The 19,820-nt window shown below is 43.1% G+C and overlaps 1 protein-coding gene across 1 annotated transcript in view; it reads left to right on the forward strand.

Annotated features, from left to right (window-relative positions):
• Positions 1-19,820, forward strand: part of MAD1L1 (mitotic arrest deficient 1 like 1) — a 383,288-nt gene that overhangs the window by 205,704 nt on the left and 157,764 nt on the right. The window contains exons 13-14 of the mRNA XM_075718490.1: positions 2,924-3,012; positions 12,149-12,239. Coding sequence (XP_075574605.1) covers positions 2,924-3,012; positions 12,149-12,239 — 180 coding nt within the window. The remainder of the gene's footprint in view (positions 1-2,923; positions 3,013-12,148; positions 12,240-19,820) is intronic.

Genomic DNA, 19,820 nt, shown 5'->3' on the forward strand with positions numbered 1-19,820 from the left:
TGCAGGGAAGGTCCAGCCGGAGGAGCGTGTAGTGGCAATGTCTAACGCAGCATTACGCTGGTACCAGTGTGCCAGGTCTGACTGGAGGCTGGTGAGCTCATGTTCTGCTTGGATTGTCCAGCAGGCAAAACTGCAAGTAAGAGGAAGCTTTTATCAATGGATTCCTTATTTTTGCTCTTTTTTGCTGTGGTTTTCATTCTTGTTTCGTGAGGACCTATTTTCCTGCATCGTGCTGCCTTTGGAAAAGCAGAATTGGATCCCAACAATAAGCCACTCCATCTTATCTCAACTAACTTTCTTTTTGCCCTGGAAAAGACATAAATAATGTTTTTAATATCTTTTGTGAGATTGGCAGGCAGGGATGTTTTCCTCACTGAAACCCAAACAATTAAAGGAAACAAGCTGCATATTTTGAATTAAATACTTAATACCTTAACTATTTTACTTTATTTTTTTAAATAAATGATTAATGAGGTTTTAATTATAATAATTTGCTGTGGCACAAAGTTGTGCCTTGGCCTGAACTTGAAACTCTCCGGTAGTTTTAATCCTAGTTGAGGGAAGCAGGCCCGTGTCAACATTTAACCGCTCAAGCCAAGTTCATCTCTAAAGATACCACCGTGCTCTCCTCTCTCTTCTCACCTCAGCCTCATCAAATTTTCAGTCTAGGGAGCTTTGGCACTTGAAAATTAGGAGAACACAGAAATGACATAAAATGCCTTTGCAGTCCCTGTGCCCTTCCCTCCTTCAACGCTTACTCTTAGAAACCCAGGAGAATCTCATCACGCTGCTACTGAGCGTACCTGGCGCTAATTGGTCACCGCTGTACACCGGGCGAGACTTGCGCTGATGCTTTCCACGGCAGCATTCACTTGAGCGTGTGTGCTTTCACTCTCCTGTCTCCTTTGCCCATTACACATTCCAGTTTTTCCCTCTCTCTGCAGCCAACACAAGAGACCCCAGACCACAACAACAGGTTTACTCGTCCTCCCTTCTCCCCCGTCCTCCCTTCTCCCCCAGAGAGGCAGCCATGATTTATCTGCTCATGTTGGTGAGCAGGTGGCAGTTGGACTCAAGGCTAAAGCCCGCTTAGCCTATAATAAATAACATATTTACCAGCCCTTCCATCTTCAAAGGCTGTCCACATGCAGTCCGGAAAGCAGCACAAAACTCTGAAATAGCAAACACATCCAGGCTTCAGCAGACGCGAGAAACGGGAGATAAAATGAGTGTTTTCCTGCTCGAAGTAGGTTGGAATTGAAGCCTGCTCCTCGTCCCAGTACCTTTTATTCACATTCCTGGAATTATCTGGCACGCTTGCTTTATCCCCAGCCATCTGTGATGGGCTGAGCTGGGAGAGATAAGCTCAGTAATCAGAAAATTGAGGGAAGCATTTCTGGCTGTGATAATCTTATCAGGCAGCTAATATACATTAACATTTGTACAGCCTGATGATGCAGGTGGGCCTTTGCTTATTTCTTCTTCCTGGATGCCTTTTGACAGGCAGGGGGAGAATGCAGAGCTTCGGGGAGCTAGGGGGAAATTTGGCTAAAACCTCTTTTCTACCCTCTCTCTTCGGCTCCATCCCTGTGGTATCAGAAAGGGGAGGAAGAATAATCCAACCCTCCCTTTTCTGCCCTTTCCTGCTAACAGTGCTGCCATGCTCTGTCTGTCTTTTCTGGTAAGCCTGGACGGGCAAAGAGGCAATATGTCAAAATTTCAGTTCTGGCTGAGCAATATGACTGCACGTGTCAATGTGCCTCTCTTCCTTGTAAAATTAGGGAGTTTCTGCCAGCTTGCTTTCTGTGCAGGAAGTTTGCCATTGCAGTGGGATTTTGCTCTACAAGTTTAATCAGTGCTGTTTGAGGGAATGGTGTATTAATGGATCGTTTCCCTGATGCTGAGCACTGAGCTCTCTGTGGTCATAAGTTTTGCATCTATAATTAGGGCTGGATTGCTTATTGCTTTCCTCCTGAGTGAAAGATACAGTTTCTGTCAACAAATTTATTAGGGGAATTAGTCACCAGGTGCTAAAAGACAGATGACAAAAGGAAATCCAAAATCTGAAGGATGAGTGTGAAGGAGGTCTAAGCTGGGAGATGGTGCTGGAACAGAAGTTTGAGTATCTTCTAGGTAGTTTGTCTCTGCTTACACTTCATAATAAATAATTTTCTGAGGGGTTTAGAAACAAGTAACATACATCATTTATCAATCTGTGCATTGTCTTGATAGCTGAATTAGGGAGACAGATTCCCATAAGTCGGGGAGCCTGGGAATGGTAGAGTCTGGGTAAGAAGTTTTAATGTCTGTAGAGTTTTGAGGTACTTTCTTGTGAGTTCCTTCCCAAGCAAGGCCAGAGGCAGAAAGTATTCTTAATTGTTTGCTCCACCAGACCTACCCAAGCAGCTTGAGCTGGAAGTGTATATTGGAAAGTGCTGGAAATATTCCCCAGTCTTTTCGATTCAATGTATGTGTCTCAGAGTTGTCCTGGACAAGATGGCATAATCCTGTGCTTCAGTTCTTCTGGGGAGGAATTGAAGCTAGAGAAGGTGGGACTGTCAATACTGAATCTCGGGTACCGGTGAGCTCCTAACACCACACAGATAATTCTCTGCATCCCATAATCCATGGGGGACAGGTTGGGGGAGTATCTGGAAGAGGAGCAGAAGCTTTGCTTAGAAACAATCAACTTTCTGTGCCTCATCTACCTTGGAAAAAATGTTGGGGAAGGCAAAAGGGATTGCAAAGAGAAGCAGGGTTAACCGAAATTTTGATATTCAACACGTGAAGAGCTGTGCTTCACGTCTGTATCCTGAGAAAGGTCTGCACTGCGCAGAACATCATGATTTCCTCCTCCTCCCTTTGCTGTCCTTGTGTCCTCCTTATTAGTACTGGAGGAACTAATGCCTTTTCTCTTCTGCAGCTGGAGGTGGAGATGAAGGTCCTGAAGTCTCAAGAGTGCACAGCTGAGCAAAGTACCGTCATCACCAAGGAGGAGGTTGACACGCTCAGGTAGGCAAAGCAAGGAGAAGGCTGAGAAGATTCCATTATTGTCAGTGGAGCTAACGAGAAGGGAAATACCCAGGGTAGTTTCACTGCCTGCTCTGGTTATTGCCATCTCGTGGTAGAGCACCAGGTACAGGACCTCACCATGCTACAAAGCACAAAGAAGTAGATGCATATAGACTGCCTGTGTACATAGGCTGCCTGCTATTCAGGGAATGGCATGGTAGCATCGATCAGAACATGTTTTCCTCGTATTTCTGAAGTAGGATGTTCTTTTTCCGAGCACACTTTTTACTTTCCCACCAGCTTTTATGGACGTGAGAAACCCACGAAGCATTAACAGAAAGCCTCAGACCCTGGTCTTTCCTGCATTGAGATACTTTATAAGCTTTTCTATCTTTCGGGAGGCTGCAGGCTCTTTTCTTTTGGTGTTTGGGGTGTCTTGCACTCAGTTAATTTGTAAGACTGGCTCCTGCGTCACTATTCTCCCTGTTGACTTTTTTCCTGTGGAAACAGCATTGCTGTTTGTTTCTTATTTTGACCAGATCTTGACTGTAAATACAGGCTCTCTTGGCATGTGTGTAAAGAGGCTTAGAATCCAGCTTTTGTAATACTGATGTGCGTGTAGCACTGGAGATAAAAGAGGGATGTTTCCCCTCGTGCATTGCTGCAGATGGCAGAGGGGTACCTGTTGTGATTCAGTGAAAGAGAAGTTACAAAACAGCATTTCAGCAGAGGGTACATGGGAATTTACAAAAGGTACAGTGAAGCTAGACAACCTTTCCATGTATTTATTAAAGCATTTACAGCTTCCATTCCAAAGCAGGTGACACAATAAATACTGAGCACAGAGAAGTTCATCTGTTTCTGAACATTTAATAAAGTTCCATTTATTTAAGTTGAGCAAATCAGATCTTGACAGGCTGAGTTTTTTATTCTCAGCTGAGGTAAGACTTTGGCTGGAATTTCATTTCTTAATTCTTTTATATTTTTAGCTCCATCACTATAAAGCGTTACTGCCTCTTAGGACTGAAAGCAAGATTTTGCAGCAAGCAGAATCTTACAGAAAGCAGAAATTACTGGCCTGTATGTTATGACTTTGCTGTTGTGCTTTGCCTCTGGAGCTTGTTTTATGGCTTTGAAAGCCCAGCTCCATAGCAGAGGGGAGGTGTTCGAAAATAACACATGTTCAACTAAGCTATTCCAATACATTTTAGGGCTGTACACCTAATCTTAGGGACTCACTCCTGGAGTATAGTTACCTCAAGGTGGTGTAATAGTTCTGAAGACCCAGGGCATACATCTCGCTTTTTTGTTCTATCATATGTTTGAGTTCTGGTAGAGGATAGTATGCTATGGCTTCCCTTTTTCAGGGGGATAAACCTGTCTCCAGAATCTGCTTTTGCGTATTGTGGATGTTTGTTTGACCTGAGCTCATTCAGGTTTTTCCTTTGCTAAGGCGCACTAGACCCTCTGAAACCTGATGTTTATACTGCTGAAGTATTCAGCACCTTCTCAGCAACATTAAACCTGTCACTCCTGATTAATATTATGCCTCTCTATCAGTAAAGCCAGCATCCTGTTTGCTGTCTTCTGGGAGCTGAAGGTTTTCAGAGTATTTCTCCAGTACCTCCTCGGTCCCGCCCTCCCTAGGTTGGTATGGGCTGCAGCACCCTTTGATGTAGGAGGCATTCAGTCTCTTTATTGTCACCTCCAAGACTCATTATTCGGTGTTTATCTTCACTGAGCAGCATTTGCTATCTGTTAACTTGAGCAGCTTCAGGAACAGCGTGTGTAGGGGGGAAACAGCTGGATTGCCACATAGTCCAGGGCCGCTTCATACTGCGGAAAGCTCTTGGCAGTGGGGATAGAGATGTCTGGCTTTGCCCTGAATTAAAACCTATTTTCTGGGCAGCGACAAGTGGAGCTCGCAAGTACCTGCTTGTTACGGGATTGTGGTGTTAGGTTCTGCTCAAAGGTAGCCCTAAAACCCTCTAGCTAATGTTTTTTTCCTCTCTCTTTTTTGTTTTTAAAGAATTCCTTTGACTGCTAATCTCATCTCTCCCCTCCTTTCATGAAATTGTGTCAAAGCCTCCACACAAAGTATGACAGAAACACAGGCCTATTCCCAGTAAAGCTGTTGATGGTGCGGAGCTATTCTCCAGCGACGAGCCATACCCTGAAAGCTGTTTCAGCAGAGAGGCTAAGCTTCTGCAGTTGTTTCATGGTGATATTTTTGTCTTTTCTTCTCTTTCCCATTTCAGTACCGCATGCTCCTGAGGCTATGGAGGCAGAGAGGCCACAGTCCCAGGATCTAATTCTAGGCTTTTTTTTCTCTCGCTTTTTACTGAACCATTTTGTTGTTACGGCTGATTTAAATACTTGTCCCAGGCCCTGATGCTAGTCATTTAGCTACAAAGCTGTTCCAAAAAGCATGGATTTGCTTGTTTTTAATCACCCTTTTCACTGCTCAGCTCTAACAGTAAATGACTTGGTGCAAAGTGTTCTCTTTCTGCTAGAGCTGTCTTTGCTGGAGAGCTGGTAAGCCAGTTCCTGCTCCTTTTTCCTTGCTGCTGGCTACTATTGCTGCTTCAGGTGTCTTCTCAGACTCTCAAGTACTCCATTCAGCATTGCAGAATCGACTCCATAAAGATTTTTTTCTTAAGCTTCTAGACTTCAGCAGTCAAAGGATATGGTTGAGCCTTATTTTGTGTTTTCTGGCATTTTCTGTGCATTGGAAGAAACTGGGCCAAGCTCTTTCTTCATAGAAGAGGCTCCTTCTCAAAGGAGCACAAGATAAATCAGCATATTTCCCCAGGCTTTTGGGGTTCAGGAATAATCATAGAATCATAGAATTGTTTAGGTTGGAAAAGACCCTTAAGATCATCCAGTCCAACAATTAACCTAACACTACCACTACCAAGTCCATCACTAAACCAGTTAAGGGGAGAGTAGCAATTTCATGTTTCCTGGCTTGGTGGCTGGATTATTTATAATGAAAGTAAAAACTAGGAATCATTAAGATTGGAAAGGATCTCTAAGATCATCAGTCCAATCATCAACCCAACCCCACCGTGCCCACTAAACCATGTCCCAAAGTGCCACGTCTACCTGTTTTTTGAACACTTCCAGGGATGGGGACTCTACCACCTCTCTGGGCAGCCTCTTCCAATGCTTGACTACCCCTTCCGTGAAGAAATTTTTCCTAATTTCCAACCTAAACCTCCCCTGGCGCAGCTTGAGCCCATTTCCTCTCGTCCTATCGCTAACTACTTGGGAGAAGAGCCCAACACCCACCTCACTACACCCTCCTTTCAGGTAGTTGTAGAGAGCGATAAGGTCTCCTGTAATGTGCTGTAGTCCATGCCAGAACACTCCTCGTGGCTCAGCTGGATGTGTCCTCTGCGTACAGCAGAGGCGAATTGGGTAGCTGTGATTAAACAACAGAAGGGAGGAGAACAGAGGTTAGTATGGGAGGGGATTAGGTCTGCTGTGCTCGTCCTCCTCCTGTGTCCTTGTGGGCCTCAACAGGACGGGTTTACTCAATTTTACGTAGCTGTTAAGGAGGAGCGAGCAACAGGAGCCACTGCCAGAAATTAATTCTGGCAGAAAACAGGGGGAAGAATGCAAACTTTCAAATTGGAAAGCGGGGAAAGAAATGCCGTGTCTTATGAGGGAGTTATTTGCATTTCTGTGGTTTATTGTGGTCTTTGAAAGCCCATTAACCTACAGTATGATGTGTCTGCTCTTCTGGACTGAGCCCAGCCTCTCCAGTTAGCTGCTGTCACAGAGCAATGTGAAAAACAGAGGAAAGCCAGCAGAAGCCAGCAAGGGTAGACTGCCGAGCAGGAATGGACTGTGAGCCTCCAGGCACTTCCATATACACCCCATGGTTAGAAGCTAACTTCTGAAAACAAAAGCAGGAGAGACATAAAGAAGAAAAAAAATCCATATTAATCCTTTGAATCTGTATTCACCTCCTGTGAGTGAATGAGAGCTTTTAAAAATATATCTTTTGTCTCATTTTTCTTTAGTATGGAAAGTAAATTTTCAGCAAGAAACTTGAAAGACTTTATCAGTTTTTCCTCCTTCTCTTGAGAACAAAGTGCTCTTTCGTCAGCCCTTTCATAACTTTAAATGTGAAACTCTCTCCCAGCATCATCGTTTCTGAAGAGACAATAAAAGCTGGTGCTAATGCTGTCATTTCTCACACTTCTTGCTGCTCCCTCTGAAATCATATTTGTTTATATTCTGCAGATCCTATGAAAAGAAAAAGTGGTCAAACTGTTGAGTTCATGCACTGTGGAGTATAGCAAAGCAGAGAGCATTTAGGCATTAGAACCTTTTAGAGGGAAGGTGATAACTGTGCAGAAACTAGTATTTCAGAGCCTATAAATAAAAGTAATATATTTAAAAAGAACTTCACTAAAGACTTAAGTGGCAACAGCTGAAGGACCTTTTCAGCTGGAACAAATCTGAACTTTTTCTTTCTGCTGTCAAACTGCAACCCCAGTAAATCCTAAATGTTTTCTGTGGATTTAGTGACTGGGTAGAGTTACAGTAATTCAAAAGAAATTCATGTCCTTGCCAATGCCTATTAGTCACACTTGCTGGAATTCTGTCTGCTCTGCTCCTAACACCATCTCAAATGCCATCTGGATCCGTTAATAGTGTCTTCCCAACACATATTTTCTGCTCCATTCAATAGTTTCCTGTTCAGCAATAGTTTTTCCACATGGCCATGTCCTCTTCACAGATGGGGCCCCTGTGAGACATGTCCTCATCAGCGAGATCCACGCTGCCCTACAGGCAGTCACATAACACATCTGCAACATTAAAAACTAATAAAAGAAAGATAAAGGGGTGATGGTGGGGAGTTGTCACTGGTTAACTCTGCTGAAAAACTCTGCACTGAGACAGAATTTTGGAAGTGCCTAGATGCTTTTGAAAATCAAACAGATTCCCCCCTTCGTCCTTCCTAAAATAGAAGCAGCCTGGCTTCTAGCAGCTGTCGCTCACCATCTAAGCACTTTTTAGATAGGCTGAACGCACGTGGTGGGATGTCTCCTGATTCTCACAAGTGTCATTTCAGGAGACCTGAGGCTGTAGGGGTTTGGGGTTTTTTTCCCCTTGTTCCCTCTTCTGATTTGGGACAGTGAAACATGCAATGGAGGCAATATAAAGCTCAGTTTTCAAAAGTGGGAAAATCCACAAGTCTGAGCAAATGCCAATGAATCTTTATTCTTGCACTAAATTGGATCTTATGAAAGGCTGCCAAGAAGGCTTGAATTTACCTTGTGCCTGTGGAGCCTTCAGCTCTGGGTTAGGCTGTCTGCATCTGATGCAGGAAAAGTCTTCCAGAAATACGAAGAGATCTTTGCCAGAGTTTAAATATTTTCACGTTTTCAAACCCCTGTATGGAGAAGAAGTTGGTAAATTTTCCAGAAATTAATCCAAATGATTCTTTCCCTGTATCACAAACCTTGAGAATGGTGTCAGTATTTCAGAAAGTAACTGATGTCTCTTCCTTCCTCGTGCCGCAAGGCTGCTTTCAAAATGGGCGCCAGCATTCATTCCGGGCCAAACATTAAGTTGATAGATGGCTGTGCTGCACCCCGATGTTTCTGTACTCTGCTTTTTGTGGTTCTCACATGAATTTATCTTGGATTGTTCTCCCTACCTGAAAGTAGCTCCCATACGTAACAAGTTGAGGCATGCAAATGGGTGATAAAATAGCGTCACGTATCTTTTGCAGATGTCCCTGGACAGAGAGAGCACAAGGTGCGTGCAGACTAAGGCTGCCTTTGTGGATGCCGGTGCATCCAAAAGCAGTACACAGATGGCCCTGTACCTGAATTTACGTAAATGAAAAGACTCAAGTGCCAAGCAAGTAAATATTTTTCAATATTTGACTGCCGTATCTTAACCGCCAGCTGCAAATGCTTTGCTGTGTTTATATATAGATAGGATTTCCCTTGTTTCTCTCTCTTTGCCACTGGGAAGAGTTCCCCAGGGCTGGAAAGCAAAGCTAGAATAGCACAAACTGTTTGCTAATGGTTCTTAATGCTTTCCCGCTGGAGATCCAGGACACTTAACAGTGTTAAAAATAGGTTAGGAGAGGGATAAGTAGTGAAAGCGCTAGACAGTCCTAAAAACCCCTCTGGTACAAAGAGGTTACAGCAATGTTCCTGGTCCTCGGCGCAGAGGGAGCAGCCAGCGTTGTCTCTGGAGAGCAGAGCCGAGGCAGCGTGGAGGGGCTCCCCGCGGCCCGGGGGGCTGAGCTGCCCCCGGCGCAGGGCGGGAAGCCCCACGCTGTGTCTGGAAAGGGGGGTGCCCCGATGATACCCCGCTAGCGGGGGTGCCGGGGAGGAGCAGGCATCCGAGGGCTGAGCCCAAGGGCCGGCTGGTGGGGGAGAGGCTGCGAACGCTCCGGGCCTGCTGCCGGGCGCCAACGCGGCCGGGGTCTGTCTGCCGCCTGACTGCGGGCGCCCCGGGCTTTCCCTCGCTGCTCTTTCTTCGGTGAGGCGTGAAGGACACGAACAAGTTATTAAACCTTAAAGTTGCGGGTGAAATAGCACAAAAAGGTAATGACTTAAACCTCTCCTTGTTACAGCTTGCTTGTGTCTCGGGTCTTTGTGAAGCGTTTTCTGGTGACTGCTATGAATGATTTTTAAAGGGCATCTAAGAGTCCTGAGCTTAAATCTCCAAATGGAGAGAAGTTCTGCAGGCAGATAACGGCAACATCAGAGCGTATTTGGGAGGCTGGATGGGGAGAAATTTGTTCTGAATTAAAATTCAGCGTGTCAAGTATGGAGAAAGTACTGATGAGAGTCCTGAGTCTGCTCTGACCTTTCAGTAGCTGCTGCGCTGTGGTTCCTCAGAGAAAAACGCTGCCGCTCCTGTGGCCTGTTCTGCAATCCATTTAGAAACACGCCGTTAAAAGCATTAATTCCATTTTGAATTTCCATTTTTTCCGACCTTTTCAGTCTCCTGCTTCTTCAGCATCCTCCATCCCCACTAGCTTTGTGTCTCTTCTGGAAATTATTGATGATCTTTTTTAATGGCCTGGACAATGGTAAAAGCCGCTCCTCGGCATTTTAGAAGCTTCCAAGAGTGAAAAAAGATGATACTTTATAATATCTGAAAATTACCAGCAGGGGTCGGGCTTACAAATAATTTAAGCAATTCAAGCTGCATATTTATAAAGGAGACATTTTTGTGCTGAACATGTTGTAGATCGACCAGCTTCTATGGAAAAGTTTGTAACTTTTGCCCAGTGAATAGAAGAGACAACTTCTTCGTTGTACCTGAAATTTCTGTTGCATAATTTTGGGATATTGGCAGATGGGTGCATTGTTTATTGCCACGGTGCAAGGATTTTCAGCTTAATTTAGATCATTTAAAAGTGAGTATTATCAAGCAAGATAATTAATTATTTAAAAATAATCTGAAAAAAGGATCCTGAGAAAATGGAATGCAGAGATCAATGTTAATATGCATTAGTTGCACAGTTAATCCTAGGAAGTTAACACGCAAAAGGTGAGGTTCTTGAAGCAGCCTTAAGGTTTTTGTACTCTGTACTTAAATGCAAGCAAAAATGTTATATTGAACGTTTTATAATAATATCTCCTGCCTACCAAGTTTGATAGAGTTCTCCGAAGGATTCAACAATCATTTGGCTGAGGCTGATATGGTTGATATAATATATTTGATCTTTTAAAAAGCTTTGAGCCAAAGGTCACAAAGAAACTTTACTCTGATGGAATAAGAAAGAAGGTTCTTTGCTGGATTAATAAGGATATAAAAGTCACAGGGGGCTGGCTGTCCCAGCGTACTGGCTGCAGGGATGGCCGGTGGTGGATGACCATGTAAACAGGGCAAAGCCACTGGGGTACGTGGCCAGAAGGCTCTCCTAGCTTCCACTGCCTTGTCTCTAGGATTTCCTGAGCCAGAGATAATAGAATGTTTTTCTACTTTGTAAAGCTTGATGTATTTTTATTCCATTAATTTGCGTATACAAAATTAAAAGTTAGAAAATCAAAGAATAAATGTTGTTTTCACAATACTGAAGGTTTTCCACTAGGTCCTAGAATGGTTTTCATTCGGTACTTGTTGTCCAACACAAAGAGGAGTTTGTGAGTAGTGAGGTGACAGAATTTGAGATAATACGAAATTATTCAGCTTATCAGACTGTTCAGGGTTTCAGAAGAATCTTAAGATGCTGCTCGAGATGGGAAATGAAGTTGTATGTCAATAATTGCAAAACCCATGCACATAAGAAAAAACGCCTTTACTTTTACTCCCACAATAGTGGACTCTAAATGAACTGTTATCGCTCAAGAAAGAGATCTTACATTATTGTGCACAGTTTTCTAAAAATACCAGGTAAGTGCTCAGTAGTTAAAAAGACAAATAGAATAGTAGGAATTATTAGAGAAGAAGATGAGAACAAACCAGAAAGCCTCATTATACCTCTGAATACATCTGAGTGCTGTTTGTAGTTCTACCTTTTCTCATAGCAAAAAGTCTATATAAAACTTGAAGAAGAACAAGGAAGGGCAATAAAGACGAGCAGAAATATGGAAAATCCTTGATGTGAGGAAAGAAGTAATAGAGGAGGCCTGTAAAGTGGTATGGAGAGGGTAGTATGGTACAATTTTTCACAACTTTTCATAGCAGAACTAACAGGCACTCAGTGAAATAATCACATGTGAAGTATAAACCAAAATGAACTAATTTTTCATACAGCATATAATTAAATTGTGGAACTTACTGCCAAGGAGCGTTGTGAAGGCCAAAAGTATAAATCAGATCAAAAAGAGATTTGATGCACTCGTGGAGATTTTAGCTGTTGGTGGTTACTAAACACGATGGTCTAGACTCAGTCTGTGGTTCAGGAAGTATCTAAGTTGGATTCGCTTTATATTCAAGTTGTATATTTTTAATATCCTTTCACAAATTATATTTTCATCATATAAACTTGTAACTTTTAGTTATATTTTTTAACTGCCTCAGTAGTGTAGCTTTGTGGTACTGAATACAGGAACAATCTGACACTGCTTGTGATTTCATGTTTTACTTGATCATTTGTGGTGGAATTGTGCAGGGACACAGTGTCTATTAACTTTTCCTGCTTCTCCAGGCTGAAAATTGAGGAGCTGGAAGCTGCACGCAGCAAGCTGGAAGAGGAGAACAGAACTCTGGAAATGAAGCTGGAGAAGCTAACTCTGCAGGTAGGAAGTGTGGAGGTTCCAGATCAGCTGGAGAGCCTGACACGGTCCGTTCGCTGTAGCTGTTCTCACAGATGTGCCAGAATGTTCACAGCATGCAACTTCACTTCCCTCAATCTGGGCAAGGCATTTTTCAGAAGCCTGTGCAAACTGCACCAACACAGCTGTATTAGAGTGTGTTGATGTCAGATGCAATCACACAAATGCTGTTGTGTTTTTTGATGCCTTTTCCTAGAACCTCTTCTTTTTCTTCTTGGAGCCTTAAAAACTGGTCCAAATAACTCCACTAACATAAGTTGTGTGTCTCCAAATTCATTTGTGCCAAAGCAGCCAAAGCAGGAGTGTAGACAGGCCTTAACAGCACGGAGCTGATATGAAAATTTGGGCTCCATTTGTACCGAAGACTCTACTGCTGCTATCAGTGATGGAGACAGACCACCAGTTTGTGGCCTCATTAGGTAGTAGTTTTCCAAGCCAGGAAGCATCAGTGCTGTTGAGAGGATGACATGGCGGCATCTCCAGATGCCACAGACACGCAGAGCAGAAGGTGTGGAGTCAGAAGGATGAAAGGGTGTGTTTCTTTTTCTGTGCTACTGTGGGTGTTCTACCTTTTCCTCAAGTAGTGCTGTCCTACTATGGCAGAAGGTCTTCAGCTTTTCACTCTGGATAGATGTGTGAAGTCTGACCCTCCTTGAAGGAGGGCAAGGGCATCTGCAGCAGTTGAGTGGACTGTCTGTTCAGCCAGCTCTCATTCTGGGAACATCTTTCCTCTGCAGAGGGGGGGCATGGGAATTGCTTCAGGCTTTTATAGTGTTTCGTGTTTGAAAGGTGCTGGAGCAAACAAGAACCTGAGCCTGTTTGTCTAATCAAAGCCCATCCTGCTATGAACAGTGTTCTCTCCCCCTTCTGTTCTCTCTGATATGCTGAACAATTCAGCATTGTAGCATTTCATTCTCTTAATTTTTCTTTCTTTCTCTCTTCTTTTTTTCCATTTTCGTGTAAATTGCTTCATGGTAGAAAACCTGCAGGTTTGAAATTACCCAGATTTCAGACAGACCATTGATTTTATCTTGACACCTATTAGAGGCGAATCAAATCTTTTTTTTTTTTTTTTTTGTATTACCAATTCCTAGAGACAGGGGAAGTGACAGCTTTGATAAAGCAGGGAGCTAAGAGCTGCTGAGCATCTCTGCTGAGCCATGTTTAGTGTGAAACCTGTCACCCAGCTCTCCTTTAATTGGGTTTCAGTCACGAGAAGGAGATGAAAGGTTTGGGCTGGTGTTGGATGCTTAGGTCTCCAAGAAACACAACAGCAGCTTTGGTTTCAGAGCAGATTACAACTCACTCGGGTCATGTTTAGTCTGCCAACGTTGTCTTACAATGCAATGGCTGCTGGCCATAACCAGAGGATTTCCCTATTTTCTTTGTGATACCTAGAGATGCTTTGCTTTGTTTGCTTGTACTGCTCTTGAGGCACCAAAACACCAAGCTTTTTAAATTGCACATTCAAAGAGGAAAGGTCTGAAGTCTTCAGTGTAGCCTTGCTAATTATCTGCCTTCTGGTCCTCGGTAGAGGAGATCAGCAGCAGCTACTGTTTGGACAGCTGAGCTTTCACAGTGTAGAAAAGTAATGTGGTCATAGGAACAAGATGGGACCTTCATACAGTGGTAAAGCTACTGCACAATAACAGTTGTACTGTTCACCATAAAGGCTTTGAAAGCTCATCACAGGATCCCCATGACGTATCTCATTTATGGTGCTCGCTGTTTGAATGTGGTATTGTGCAGGTCAGGGCTTTGTGGAGGGACTCGGGGAGAACAGGAATGACCTGCAGATAGAGCAGAGTAAAAATTACATGGGAAGGATGAGATAATATATAGGTGTGGAAGAAGAGAAGGAAGGTGGTCACCTGGCTTAGCAGGTCTAAGAAAGAGAAATCCGCCAGTCCCCCAGACGGCTAATTAGTGAGCTGAATTAAGGTAATCATGCTCTTACATCTGCTTCGCCAGGGCTGAGGACATCGCTTTAATTCTTCATCTAACAGGAGGTAGCTCCTCTTCCTTAGCTTCTCACTTTACTTGTGTCTTAGAAGACTGGCTGCCAAAAGCAGCTTCTCCAAAGGAGGAGGAGTAGAGAGGAGAGCATAAATATAGGAATATGTAAGCTGAATGCTAAAATGTGAGTGTTGTTCAGTATGTGCCCAACTGAATGGTCAAGATTTCAGAACTCCTCAGAGGGGAAAACATCAGCCTTCCCGTTGTTTATTCACCTTGAGACTCAAGTGTCTTGACAGGCCAAGCTTCGAATGACTTTTTTTATAAACACATTGGAAGAAGGTTCCTTACAGTGGGAACCCGCTAAGTTAAGGATAAGCTTAGAAATTCACCTCTTCTATCAGTGCTGAGCAAATACACTGAAAATATTATTATACACTCAGATAAGGTCACTGAAATGTTGCTAGTTTGACATGTTATTTATTCCCATCTCTGAAAGAAATCACTGGGAAACGGTGGGTTAAAATAATTTCTTTTTATCACAAAGGGGAGAAAAAAAAAAGCAAGGCAAACTTTATATACAGAAATCACAAGAAAATTTTACTGAACAGAAAGATGATTGAAATTACAAACATGGGAAAAGCATGGCATCAAATCAAATAAAGGTGTAAGAGAAAGTAGGGGGTGACATTAAACAAGGTAGGATGAGGGAGATTTCTGGCAAATCTTTATCTGCAGTTTCTTCTTTTTTAAAATAAAACCTCTGACTTTCTGGAATTGTGTCTACTAAATGAAAGATACATAGGAGGGATGTATTAAAGTTGTGAATTTGGAAGAGGAAGAGGCAGGATGTAGAATTAAGGCTTTGACTGCTTTACAGTGGACTGGACTGAAGTCTGTTGAGTTCACAAAGCCACATGTGGTGAATGAAATCTAGGGAGGTATGGCTAATATTTAGTAACTAAAAATGTCAATGTTTGATTGTACTGATGTGTGGAAAGGAGTAAAGTCTCAAAAATGTTTGCCTTCTCTCGCATCCTTTTGTATCTGAGTATTGGCACATGAATTTTTCTCATCTCTGCTTTGGCTGCTGCTAACAATAGCCCACTTGGTGAACTACAGGACCCTGATAGACCGGCCAGAGGGCAAGCAAGTACATGGAAAGGTACTTTTGTGTTAGGTGTGTGATTCACGCTCCCTGAGCTCAGTATTAGCAAATAAAGAAACTGAGATACTGATAGCTGTCCGCAGCAGTGTGTCCAACATCTGACATCTCTTTGTATTCTGTGCTTGTGTGGGGACAGCTTGAATTATGGCTGAAGGCGCTTTCCACCTCCACACACCCCTTCTTCCAAAACCCCTTGGCTCTTGACACCTAGCTGCAGGCCGCATTGATTTTCCTTCACTGGTATAAAGACTTTAGCATGGATATTACTCACTGGTCAGGTCTTTACTGCTAATAAAAACCTCAGATTACAAAACCACAAGGAATGTTGGGACTGTAGAGAAATGACACCCTGCTGAGGGTGCCTGCCCGTCGCCCAGGACATTATCTTAAGAAAAACATTTGAACTTGTGGCTCAGAAGAGGGACTCAAATAATATATGAAAAGAGCAGGTTTAACCAGACAATTTTATCTCCTCTCCTCTACCCTTCTTTCTTTTGATGAAGCAAAAAAGGCTTTCAGGAAAGCAAATGCGCTGTTACTGCTTGGCTATGGTGGGCAGACTTGCTGAGATTTCAGTGAAAGTTTTGGTTTGTTTAGTTATCTGAAACAATCTGGACCATCTTCCCGAGCTGCTGGTGGAAAAGTGCAGCTCCATGCCAAGAACAAAAGAGACTGATCAAATCAGTGCTTTTCGGATAAAGTGGGAGGAAAGACTTGTGAGGAGTGTTCAATTAGCATTTCTTACTGCTAGGAGCCTTGTGTTTACAGGCAACCAAGCGGATGTGAAGTGTTCCTTATGCAAATACTACTCTCCTGCTTTTCCTGCTCTCCTCTTACTCTTCGAGCTGAAGGAGAAGAGATTCTTCAAGTTTGGCTGCTTCAAGGAAGATTGATTAAAATCAGCTGCAGTTTGACTTAATTGGATCCATATGCTTGGAGAGGGAGCAGGACTAGTTAGAAGTCCTCGTAATTAGTTCACAGCTGGTTGGTGAGAAAAATGAAACTCCAGTTAGAGTTCAGCTAAGTGGATCTGTACAGACAAAAGGTAGGGAGCTGTTTTTTACACTGAGATGTGTTTGGGCTTGAAAATCACCTCTAGTCCCATAGCCAAGCTAGCAGCTAATCATTTTTGAGTGTGTGCATGTGCATTTATGAGGCTAAATGGAAGGAGTCTTTATTTTCTTGCTTGTTTCTGAGTAAAAGGAATCACCTGTGGATGCTGGCAGTCAAGGAAACCTGAACAGGGTCACAGAAGGCTGGGAGAAGATCTCAGGGACTAGGTGAGACCCCACAAGGGTAGTTTGGCTGTGTGAAAGGTTCATGGTTTGGCACAAGCTCTGAACTGATCAGCTTTCAGTGTGATGCCCTCGGTCACAGTAGTAGCTAGTTGTGTTTAGCCTTTCTTCTGGTCAGTAATAGAACAGCAAGACTCATAAAAATGCAGTATTATTCATACATATTGAAATAATTTGGTTTTGCCCCATATCTCAAAGAGCTTGGAAAGAGTTGACTAGCTACATGGTATGGGGACAGTCATCAGAAGATTTTCCCCAGCCAGAAGTTGGTGTTTATGCTGAATTTTGCTGCTGGAATAGAAGGGACTGAATTCCCTATTACAGTGTCCATGAAGGAGCTGCTTGAGAAAAACAAACTAAACATACTAACGAGGTCATGCTGATGTGACTTTATTAATGTGTTTTGAGGTGTTCGCTAATGCATGTGCATAGTTCCTTTCTAAATGTCTAACTTTGCTATTGTTATCGACTATTTTACAATTTAAGATATTAATCTGGTTAAATTAAATCTTGGTTTCATCCAGGCTTTAAATTGATTATTTTTGCACAAATTAAACTATAAACCACTTGTCCACTTCGGTGGTACTTGTGTTGTAGCTGTAATGATTTGAAGATAAGAAATAAGCAAGTTCTGCAAGCAGAAATATTATCATTTTTTTAGTAACTAGAGTAGCTGATATAATTAGTGACTTCAGATACAAATAGCGTGGGTGTCTGAAGATTTGTCCTATTTGTCTACTTTATGTCATTTTAACTGGCCTGCCTAAGCTAGCATGGACTTGTGGTGGTTGGTCCCACTTAAGCAGGGGGGGCTCTGCAGGGAGAGTGGGTGGCTGCTGGCTGCTGTATTAAGTTCTCCAGGAGTCAAATGTCTGTGGACGATGGAGGTGCTGGTGCATCCAGAGCGCTTTCGTGTTTCTTTTTTTCCCCTAATGTCTGCAACCTTTGTGGTTGGGCTAGTCTCCCTCTTATCCTAGCGCTGTGTTTTGAGGGACTAACAAAACATCTGGGAGCTGTACCCCAAGTGCAGATTCCTCTGTGTGGTGGACCGGGAACGTTTCTCCTCTTCAAGCATTCATGACTCATTTTATAGTTAGGACTTTGGCAGCCAGACAGTAACTAGCCTGGAGTTAAGAGCCCAAGGCAAAGTTGAGGTCATTTAACAGTCCATTATGTGACCAATGAAGAATGATGAATGAATCATTTACACTGTTACAAAAGTTAAAGGGACATTTTCGACCTTTCAAGGTTCCCTAATTGACCTCTCAAATGCTCAGGAACCCTCTTCCTGGATTATCTCCATGGTTTCCCTTTCACAAACTTCCTGTCTTTTTTCCTTCATCTGTGCATGCTGTGGTCCACATCAGCCTCTGTGGCACAGCTGATCCTCATTGAAAACCTCAGGTGGTCAAGTTGATCCCTTTTTAAAAAAAAAAAACAAAAAAACAACTTCTGTAAATGGGTTTGGGCAAACCACTTGGCATCTCTGTCAGGTATAGCTTTTGGCAAGGCGTAGGAACAAATTTTTGTGCTTCGGGGGGGGAATTTAATTACAAGATAGAATAGCTGAGAACATACAGCAGGAGACCCAGTAAAAAGAAAATGAACTAAGCAGAGAAGTGCAGGTCCAGGTGTCCTGGTTTCGGCTGGGATAGAGTTAATTTTCTTCCTAGTAGCTGGCATAGTGCTGTGGTTTGGATTTAGTAGGAGAAGAATGTTGATAACACGCTGATGTTTTTAGTTGTTGCTAAGTACTGCTTATGCTAGTCAAGGATTTTTCAGCTTCCCATGATCTGCCAGGTGCACAAGAAATTGGGAGGGGGCACGGCCAGAATAGTTGATCCAAACTGCCCAAAGGGCTATTCCATACCATATGACGTCATGCTCAGTATATAATTGGGGGGAGCTGGCCGGGGAGCAGCGATCGCTGCTCTGGAGCTGTCTGGGTCTTGGTCGGCGGGTGGTGAGCAATTGCATTGTGCATCACTTGCTTTGTTTATTATTATTATTATTATTATTGTTGTTGTTGTTGTTGTTATTATTATTATTATAATATTGTTACTACTATCATTATTATTTTACTTCATTTCAATTATTAAACTGTTCTTATCTCAACCCAGGAGTGGTTTTTTTCACTCTTACTCCTCCGATTCTCTCCCCCATCCCATCGGGGTAGGGGGAGTGAGCGAGCGGCTGCGTGGTGCTTAGTTGCTGGCTGGGGCTAAACCACGACACCAGGTCTGCAGAAAGTCATATCATATCGTAGTGCCCGGCTCATCCAGTACACTGAGTTTCATGGGAGTGTGTGGGAGTGGAAGGGCAACGGAGCAATTTGTGATCTTTTCCACAGACTCCTGGATTTTATCAGCAATAATCTCATCTTTCACAGGCAAAGATTATCTTCTAAATTTCATAGGCATCAGCAAGTCTTCACTGATGTAAGGAAGCGTGTGTCTGCTCAAGTGTATATTGGCAGAGACCACTCTGGGGGTCACTCCAGTTTTGCTCAAAACACCAATGAAAAACACATGTGATAAGCATCTATGTTGCCTTGGTTAGATTTATACCATTTATATTAATTATTGACCAAATAGCTCAAGTGTAGCACAGGCATTTCACTCAGGGATTGGCATTCCTAATTCTTAGCCTGATTGCAAAGGTATTTGCAGCTACCTTTACACTTTCAGGAGTCTCCCCATGACCTAAATGCCTCTACAGCTCACTGTAAGCATATAACCTAGACATCATGGGTACCCATTTATGAGAGATCAGAGGTATGTGATGCTTGCATAGAACATTGGAGAATATACACACAACAAGTTGGTTGTGATTGCAGCAGGGACAGAGTGAATCTGGTACCGTGGGTAACAATAGCGCTGGAGATGGAACGGCACAGGCAGTGGCATGCCAGGGTTAGAGAAGCACCGTGGAGTCACTGAGCATGTACTTTGGTGGTTAGCATGAGCAAAAACCTCTGCTGTTACACTGTCACTTCAATTACTGCTTGAGCTAGTTAGGTTAAACTACGGTCAAACTGCTTTGGTGTGTAGGTATCTGTAGTGTTCACAGTGAACTGCTGAGGGTATATGCTAAAGTGCTACCCAAATGAATGTGAGGGAAAAGAAC

The sequence above is a fragment of the Pelecanus crispus genome, chromosome 11, assembly GCF_030463565.1.
Source record: "Pelecanus crispus isolate bPelCri1 chromosome 11, bPelCri1.pri, whole genome shotgun sequence".
Taxonomy (NCBI): domain Eukaryota; kingdom Metazoa; phylum Chordata; class Aves; order Pelecaniformes; family Pelecanidae; genus Pelecanus; species Pelecanus crispus.